A 9,564-nucleotide genomic window follows, 5' to 3' on the forward strand; every position below is an offset into this window, starting at 1 on the left:
TTAACAGTCTTTTTTTTTTTTTTCTTTATATTTTATTTTATTTTTTTTTATTTTTTATTTTTTTATTTTTATTTTATTTTATTTTTTATTATACTTTAAGTTTTAGGGTACATGTGCACATTGTGCAGGTTAGTTACATATGTATACATGTGCCATGCTGGTGCGCTGCACCCACTAATTCGTCATCTAGCATTAGGTATATCTCCCAATGCTATCCCTCCCCCCTCCCCCCTCCCCAACAGTCTTAGTACTCTGCATGGATTACTTCCCTTATCACAGAGACCATGTCTTGCATATTTTTATTTCTACAGTAGGGTGATTTTTTGATGGTTGGTGATGGTTTATTCCTGATTTCATTTAAATAACTTTTTCTTTCTTTTTTTTGGGAACAGAGTCACTTTCTTGCCCAGGCTGGAGTGCAGTGGTGTGGTCTCGGCTCACTGCAACCCCCACCTTCCATGTTCAAGCTATTTTCCTGCCTCAGCCTCCCGAGTAGCTGGGATTACAGGCGCGCACCACCCATGCGTGCATTACAGGCACGCCTGGCTAATTTTTGTATTTTTAGTAGAGATGGGTTTTCACCATGCTGGCCAGGCTGGTTTCAAACTCCTCACCTCAAGTGAGATGCCCTCCTTGGCCTCCCAAAGTGCTGGGATTACAGGTGTGAGCCACTGCACCTGGCCTAAATAACTTTTCTTCATAATTTATTTTTTGAGACAGAGTCTTGCTCTGCCACCCAGGCTGGACTATAGTGTGCATGATCATACGTCACAGTAACCTTGAACTTTTGGGCTCAAGTGATCCTCCCACCTCAACCTGCTGAATAGCTGGGACTACAGGTGGGCACCAACGTGCCCAGCTAGTTTTTATTTTTATTTTTTTTTTAGAGATGGGGTCTCAGTATGTTGCCCAAGCATGTCCCAAACTTCTCAAGTGATCCTCTTGTGATCCTCTTGCTTTGGCCTTCCACAGTGCTAGGATTACAGGTGTGAGCCGCCATGCCCAGCCAATTTTGTCATAATTTTTTTGATCCTTGGTAGCAAAGGAACTTTTTCGGATCAGATTGTGAGAGTGAACTCTTCCTTAGGAAATTATTTTTGATTGACAAGCAGCAAAACTGGATATAGTACGTGTGTGTTGTCTCCTTCTTCCTCTATCTCTCTCCCTCCTTTTCTCCCGCTCTTTCTTTTTCTTTATTTTTTGATGCCGTATACTTTTTACCCAGAACCAACGAAGACAACAAAAAATTCAAGGAAAAGTTCTTCATTTAAATGATATTTGTACTATTGACCATCCTGAAGACAGTGAATATGAAGCTGAAATGTCACTTCAAGGAGAAGTAAATATTAAATCCAACCATATTTCACAAGAGGGTGTTATGCATAAAGAATATTGTGTCAACCAGAAAGATTTGAATGGCCAAGCAAAAATGACTGAAAGTGTAACTGACAATCAAAAATCCACAGAGGAAGTAGATATGAAAAATATCAACATGGATAATGATCTGGAGGTTTTAACATCTTCTCCCACTGACTGTACTAGGAATTTAAATGGTGCCTACCTAACGGAAGGGAGCAATGGAGAAGTGGACATTTCCAGTGGTTTCAAAAACCTAAATTTGAATGCTGCTCTTCATCCTGATGAAATAAATATAGAGATTCTGAATGATAGTCATACTCCTGGAACAAAGGTGTATGAGGTTGTAAATGAAGATCCAGAAACTGCTTTCTGTACTCTTGCAAACAGGGAAGTTTTCAATACTGATGAGTGTTCAATCCAACATTGTTTATATCAGTTCACCCGTAATGAGAAACTTCGAGATGCGAATAAACTGCTTTGTGAAGTATGCACACGGAGACAGTGTAATGGACCAAAGGCAAATATAAAAGGTATTTTAATGCTCTCACTGTAAGTAAAATTAATATTCAGGGGCACATTTTGCACTACATAGGTAGAGTACTCCTAATTGTATCAGGATTTGGATGGCATGAATAAGTGTCCTTTTCTGTGTAAATATTTTAATAGAAGGATGGAAGAAGTAGGACTTTATTGAAGTGGCTAATAGACTGTGACATCCCAGCAGCAGTTAAATGGGACAGTTTTCTCCCTGACATCTCTCCCTGTGGGTAAATTATCCCCTTGGAATGCAGTCACCACAGCATCCTGACACATAATGGCTGTTTTTTTCCACCCTTACCTCCTTTGCACCCAGGATGCCACACTTGAATTTATCAGTGAACTAAGATGACATGCCAAGTGCAAAGCACTGGGAAGACAGTGCTTTCTTACAGTCTTCCTCAAATGGGAGAAAGGATCATACTGACAATTTCCCTTATCTCCCCACTGCCTTTTTTTTTTTGAGTTTGGGTAAATAGGATGTGGGGAGGGGCCATGGATTCCTAAGGATTTTTAGTAGAATTGTTGAAACATTTTAAAATTCTAAGTAGAATTTTATTTATTTACATATGGAGACAAAAAGTAAGCCTGTGTGTGTGTGTGTGTGTGTATGTATCTATGTGTGTGTATGTGTATATATGTGTGTGTGTATATATATATATATATATAAGCTCAGAGACTATACAAAAATAGGCTTACTTTTTGTCTGTATATATATCAGCTCAGAGACCATACGTGTGTGTGTATGTGTGTGTGTATTTTTTTTTTTTTTTTTTTTGAGACAGAGTCCTGCCCTGTCTCCCAGGCTAAAGTGCAGTGGCCAATTTCAGCTCACTGCAATCTCCACCTCCCGGGTTCAAGAGATTCTCCTGCCTCAGCCTCCCAAGTAGCTGGGACTACAGGCACCCGCCACCACGCCTGGCTAATTTTTGTATTTTTAGTAGAGATAGGGTTTCACCACGTTGGCCAGGGTGGTCTCAAACTCCTAACCTCAAGTGATTTGCCCGCCTAGGCCTCCCAAAGTCCTGGGATTACAGGCGTGAACCATCACACCCAGCCTAAAAAATATTTTTTATAGATGAGCATTTGCAAATGATTTGATGTGATGGAATATACTAAACTTTCAACCTCATTAACCAAAATATTGTGCCTCTCCACAGTAATTCAATTTTGCTCTGATTGTAATCATTCTCAGTTATTACTGTATTTTTATTTCATCAGTAAGAATTTATGGACATTTTAATCTCATATATAAATACCTATAAAATATCTTTGATTTTGCCTCTTACTCCACAAATTGTACAATATTTGTTATCTAGTACTTCATAGAAAAAGTTTACTGATCCTTGCTTATAGCAGATCTGAATGCTTTAGGGGTCTAAAATGATTTTCTCCCTGTTAAAAATTTCTTCTTTTCTTTAGGTGAAAGGAAGCATGTTTACACCAATGCCAAAAAGCAGATGCTAATTTCTCTTGCTCCTCCTGTTCTTACTCTTCATTTAAAGAGATTTCAGCAGGTACTCCTTGTTACCCAAAATTTGTTTTAAATATGTAACACCTACTTTATTACCTATTTTTTTCATTACTGTCTCAACATACTACTTTGTTTCTTTGGTTTTCTGTTGTTTCTTAACTCTAATGTCAATGAAGTCAGAAAGGGAAAAACATAGGGGCTAGGCAGAGGCGCATGTGAAGGTGGAGGCACAATCTCCTCAGATTTCCTAGAACTCATTTATGTCCCTCTTTTTAGTACGATTGGCATCTTTTATTTCAGGTTAAAAAAAGAAAAAGACTGGTGTGTTACATATATCTCATGCTTAGGAATATTAGTGATTTTTTCTGTTTTGTGTGTGGCATCTTGTTTTTACGGACCCTTGATAAAAAGACATTGGTGCCTTGGATTGTCATCATTTTGGTGACCTCATCTTTTCTGGAAAACTTTTGCTATAGCTGTATAACTTCTAAACTGTGTTGCAAATTCCAAAAGTACTTTCAGTATCTTCAGAACGTTTTTCCTCTTGTGGTTGGTATGGGCTTGACTAATTGGGTGGGCCTTTATTAACAATTCACTAAGCTTGGTTTGAGCATGAGGCTGAGAGCGTGTGTTTCACAGAAAAGTATTATGCTATCGCTGAGTTTTAAGCACTCAGAACCTGTGGTCTAATCTGGCATTTCTGGATGGCTGAAGCAGAAACATTGAGAATTTTCTCACAAGAAAAGTTTTTTTTCTTCTTTTTGAAACAGTCTTGTTCTGTCACCCAGGCTGGTGTGCAATGACATGATCATGGCTCACTGAAGGTTTGACCTCCCGGTCTCAAGCGATCCTCCCACCTCAGCCTCTATAATAGCTGGGACTATAGGTGGCTACCACCATGTCCAGCTAATTTTTTAATTTTTTTGTAGAGACAGGGTCTCACAGTGTTGCCTAGGCTGGTCTCGAACTCCTGGGCTCAAGTGATCCTCCTGCCTCAGCTTCCCAAAGTGCTGAGATTACAGGCATGTGCCATCATGTCCAGCTGGGAATAGCTTTCTTAATGTGTTGGTGTGTGTTTTTTGTGTGATACGTGTGTACTTAGCAAAAGCAAACCAACTTGGAATCAGTTAGTGTTCAGGAAGAATTGAGTCTCCAAAGAAAATTGAACTAGGACTTAATGTTGATATTCTTTTGGACATCGGAGGGGACTTCGGTTTACTTAACCTGTATTGCTTTTCCAAGAAAAGTCAATCTGTTATGCTTCTCTTTTAGGCTGGTTTTAACCTACGCAAAGTTAACAAACACATAAAGTTTCCGGAAATCTTAGATTTGGCTCCTTTTTGCACCCTTAAATGTAAGGTAAGTCAAAGTGGTCTTTTTCAGGAAAGTCCTTTAAAGTCAAATCATGGCTTACCCAATGCTCCAGTAGCAACTCACTTAAGTATGAAGTTGATAACACTTATTGAGTAGAGTGGGTCTTTGATCATTGTACCTTTATAATTTGAAGATTAGTGATGAATCATTTTGAAGAATGGGTTATTTCAGTTCAACGTTTGGAATCCCCTTTATTATGGCATACATTGTCTTGTGAGCGGAGGGCATAAAACTAAAGGTGAGCAGATCTATTAATGAATAATCTGTTTAATGTGGTTGAATGTTAAGGCTGGTGAACATAGGTCAGGAGTGGTATACATTTAACCCAGCATGTTGGTGGTTCAGGAATGGCTTTGTAAAGTAAACCATGCCTCAACTATATTTAAAGAAGGAGTAAGAGTATGATGAATCAAGATGAAATGAGTTTTGCAGGCAGAAGGAACAGCAGGAGTAAAAACAGCAGTGTAAAATAGGATGGTGATTGCCAGAGACTGGTAACGTATGTAGTTCTAGAGTTTACAGTACAAGGTATAGGGAGAGTTGAGAAATGAAGCCAGAGAAGTGAGATAGGAATGAAGTTTTGGAGGGTTCTCATGGTGAGGAACTTGGACTTCATTAGGTATACAGTGGGGAGCCCTGAGGAGTTTAAAGCACTGGGGTGGCATGGTCAGATCTTCATATGACGTAGGTTACTTGTTGATGTATGGAGGCTGAATTTTAGGACGGAAAGACTAGAGGTGGGGAAATGAGTTTGGAGGCTGTTGTATTAATTCAGCCAGTAGTTGATGAGGGCTTAAAGTTGGGCAGGAGATGGGGAGATAGAAGGAATATTTCAGGAGGTAGAATTAACCAGACTTAATGATTGATTGGCACTGTAAGGTGAGGCAGAGGCCTTTTATAAGTGGATGCTGAGGGTGGCAGAGAAAGGGTTGAGGATGATTCCTGAGGCCTGGCACGACAGATGGGAGTGCTGTAAATTGAGATAGGATATATAGGGAGAAAAGCAGGTTGAGAAAGGATAATGACTTCAGTTTTAGATACATTTGAGTGTCAGATACCTTTGAGAAATTAATGTGCTTAGTCTAGAAAACATTTGGATATACATATCTGAGACCTATAGCAGAGAGGTTAGGATGGGCCCAGGGCAGAGATTTAGAAATCAGTACATATGTGGTAGTTTAAACTATGAGAAGATGGGATCCCTTGTGTATAGAGTCTGAAGAGAGAAAAAGGAGATGGCCAATGACAGGACCCTCCTAAGTATCTGAGTGGAAGAGGCAGGGGTAGAAAGTGAGGACACCACAAAGGATCTCAAAGAATCTCCATGTTGAAGAATTTGGGGCTGGGCGTGGTGGCTTACGCCTGTAATGCCAACACTTTGGGAGGCCGAGGCGGGTGGATCACTTGAGGTGAGGAGTTCGAGACCAGCCTGGCCAGCATGGTGAAACCCTGTCTCTACTGAAAATACAAAAATTAGCCAGGCATGGTGGTGTGCGCCTGTAATCCCAGCTACTTGGGAGGCTGAGGCAGGAGAATTGCTGGAACCCGGGAGGCAGAGCTGCAGTGAGCCGAGATTGCGTCACTGCACTCCTGCCTAGGTGACAGAGCAAGAAACTCCCTCAAAAAAAAAAAAAAAGTCTGGGCCAGTTGCTGTGATGGGCATAATGGAAGAGGCAGCTAAGGACAATTGATAAGATTATGGTCACATTGAGGACTATGACAAAGTACATGATCATTTATTATACTTTTGTTTCTTAGCAGTAGCGGCCGTCTGAGTTTGGGGCATGGCAGGTACATTATAGGATTCAGGGTGAGGTTTTGTGATGAATTGGATATGGAGGAGATTATCTGTAAGTGATACATGTGATTGAAGTTCCCAAACTTTAATGTGTATGTGGGAATCAGACCTACAAATTTTGATTCTGTAGGTCTAGTATGGGATCAAAAATTCTGCATGTTTAATGTAAACTCTCAGGTGATGCTGATGCTGGCTGTTCATGGACCGCATTTTGAATAGCAATGGTCTAGACTGCATATGGGAATTATATTATGTCAGTTTCCATGCTGCTGATAAAGATATACTGGACAAGATATACTGGACAAGATATACTGGGCAAGACTGGGCAATTTACAAAAGAAAGAGGTTTATTGGTCTTACAGTTCCACATGCCTGGGGAGGCCTCACAATCATGGCAGAAGGCAAGGAGGAGCAAGTCACATCTTACATGGATGGCAGCAGGCAAAGCAAGAGCATGTGGAGGGAAACTCCCCCTTAAGAAACCATCAGATCTTGTGAGGCTTATTCACTATCAAGAATAAGGATGGGAAAGACCTGCTCCCATGATTCAGTTACCTCTCAACGGGTACCCTCCCATGACGTGGGAATTGTGGGAGCTACAACTCAAGATGAGATTTGGGTAGGGACACAGCCAAACCATATCAGGAATGAAGCCAAAAGTCTTCATAGGTGAGGAGAATATGAGCATTGGAGATCCTGTTAGGTTAAAGAGTACAGAATAGGTGAGATGAGAGTTGAATAAATAGAAGACTTGTGGACTAAGACTAAAAATAAGATTTATGACCCTTCAGCTCAGGAGTTTGAGACCAGCCCGGGCAACATGCTGAAACCCCGTCTTTACATAAAATTAATTTAGCAGGTCATGGTGGTGTGCACCTGTAGTCCCAGCTATTCCAGAGGCTGAGGCAGGAGGATCACTTGAGCCCAGGAGGCAGAGGTTGCATTGAGCTGAGATCATGCCACTGCACTCCAGCCTGGGTGACGGAGTGAGACCCTGTCTCAAAAAAAAATTTATGAAGTTGAACAATTCTGAGTGATGACAAGCCCAGACTCTAGTCCTGGGTGTGGTTGACTAAAATGGAATGGCATTTAAAGTCCTGTGAGGATCATAGATGGACAGAGAAGTACTAAGTTCTTCAGTGAATATGGAGGCACAGATTGGGAAGCTGAGTATAGAGACAGTACTACTGAAGGGCAGTGATGCCTGTTATGGACTTTTACATGAGAACATAAATAGTTGTCTGAAAAGTGGCTCCTGGCCCAGAGAATGCCTGTTCCTGTTGCTAGCCCTATGGCATATGGAGTCCTGAAAGAATAAGCAGACTGCACTCTCTCGTGGGGAAAGTGAACACTTGAGAGGTTGAATGTGCTTCTCACCAACTCCCTTGGGGACATTTAAAGATGTAAGGGGTAATTTTTGGCACAACCTAAAATACTGTTCTCTTCCTGTTCAGGGCTTACCTTTTTTTAAACAGGGTATTCAGAGTTGTTAATAGCTAGGGTTGTTAAGAATTATCCTCAGGCTCCTAAAGAAACTGGCAAGTTGAATTCAGTTATTTGGTATCTGAGCCAGGTCACTGCATCAAGTGGCCTGTGGCTTACAGCTTTTCTACCAAGGGAACAATGGTGAATTTATAATAAAAACAGAAGTGTCTCAGGCTGAGAAGAGGTATGGAGAAAAGAGTGGACTCATGAATGATTTCTGCACTCTCAAAGTAATGGTTAAAGACCCTTTGCATAGTGTAAACTTGTCTTGCCCATGACATCTGTGTAAATGGAACTAGAACTAACTTTTGGATTCTACTCATTTTTAAAGAATGTTGCAGAAGAAAATACAAGGGTACTCTATTCCTTATATGGAGTTGTTGAACACAGTGGTACTATGAGGTCGGGGCATTACACTGCCTATGCCAAGGCAAGAACCGCAAATAGTCATCTCTCTAATCTTGTTCTTCACGGTGATATTCCACAAGGTAAGATGTCTTGGAAAATTCAGGCACTCAGCAGATTACGGCAAAACCAAAAAGTAATCAACTTGAATCTTTCCATTTATGTTTGATTTTTCATTTTCTCATGACAGATTTTGAAATGGAATCAAAAGGGCAGTGGTTTCACATCAGCGACACACATGTGCAAGCTGTGCCTACAACTAAAGTACTAAACTCACAAGCGTACCTCCTATTTTATGAGAGAATACTGTAATAATATCAAAAGCACTTTTTCTGGAAACACATTTATGGCTTTTATAATGGCTGAAATAATAAAAAAAGACTAATTAAAATCATGTTCACTTAACATTAAATACATGCCAGAAGAAATCATGTTTATTTAAATATTGAAGGGAAAAATACCTAAAAATGTACAAAGGTTTTATATTGTCATAGTGGTTTTTATTCCTGCTTTGTTTCTGGAAAGGAAATCCTGAATTACTTAAGTCCTTTGTGTTTAATATATCTGGGTGATGGATCACAACACATCAATAAACTGACTTACCCTAAAATCTTGTTTTATTACTGGGAAGATTTTAACTTCTATTGACTTACCCTACTAGGTAACGCTTTAAAAAATGTTTCATCAGACTGGCTAATGAAGCTTCATTACAAGTGTGTTAAATTTTTTTTTTTTTTTTTTTTTTTTTGAGACGGAGTCTTGCTCTGTCGCCCAGGCTGGAGTGCAGTGGTGCAATCTCAGCTCACTGCAAGCTCCGCCTCCCAGGTTCACGCCATTCTCCTGTCTCAGCCTCCTGAGCAGCTGGGACTACAGGCGCCTGCCACCACGCCCAGCTAATTATTTGTATTTTTAGTAGAGACGGGGTTTCACCATGTTAGCCAGGATGGTGTCGATCTCCTGACCTCGTGATCCACCTGCCTTGGCCTCCCAAAGTGCTGGGATTACAGGCTTGAGCCACCGCGCTGGGCCATACAAGTGTGTTAATTTTATAAGCATCTATATTGACAGCAGAATATAAATGGGAGCAATGTTTCTTTATAATCCTTCTGATGCCATAGTGTGCATAAGCTAG

General features: G+C 40.5%; 1 protein-coding gene across 4 annotated transcripts in view; it reads left to right on the forward strand.

Moving 5' to 3' along the window:
- The window catches only part of USP16 (ubiquitin specific peptidase 16), a 31,747-nt gene extending 22,705 nt beyond the window's left edge, over nt 1-9,042 (forward strand). For all 4 annotated transcript variants that reach the window (XM_001160171.5, XM_009448905.4, XM_001159952.6 and 1 more), the window contains 5 exons: nt 1,226-1,889; nt 3,319-3,413; nt 4,643-4,729; nt 8,359-8,515; nt 8,623-9,042. In XM_001160171.5, the coding sequence (XP_001160171.1) occupies nt 1,226-1,889; nt 3,319-3,413; nt 4,643-4,729; nt 8,359-8,515; nt 8,623-8,744 (1,125 nt within the window). In that variant the 3' untranslated portion in view covers nt 8,745-9,042. The remainder of the gene's footprint in view (nt 1-1,225; nt 1,890-3,318; nt 3,414-4,642; nt 4,730-8,358; nt 8,516-8,622) is intronic.
- The last annotated feature ends 522 nt before the right edge of the window (nt 9,043-9,564 follow it).

Source organism: Pan troglodytes, chromosome 22, assembly GCF_028858775.2.
Source record: "Pan troglodytes isolate AG18354 chromosome 22, NHGRI_mPanTro3-v2.0_pri, whole genome shotgun sequence".
NCBI classification, from domain to species: Eukaryota; Metazoa; Chordata; class Mammalia; order Primates; family Hominidae; genus Pan; species Pan troglodytes.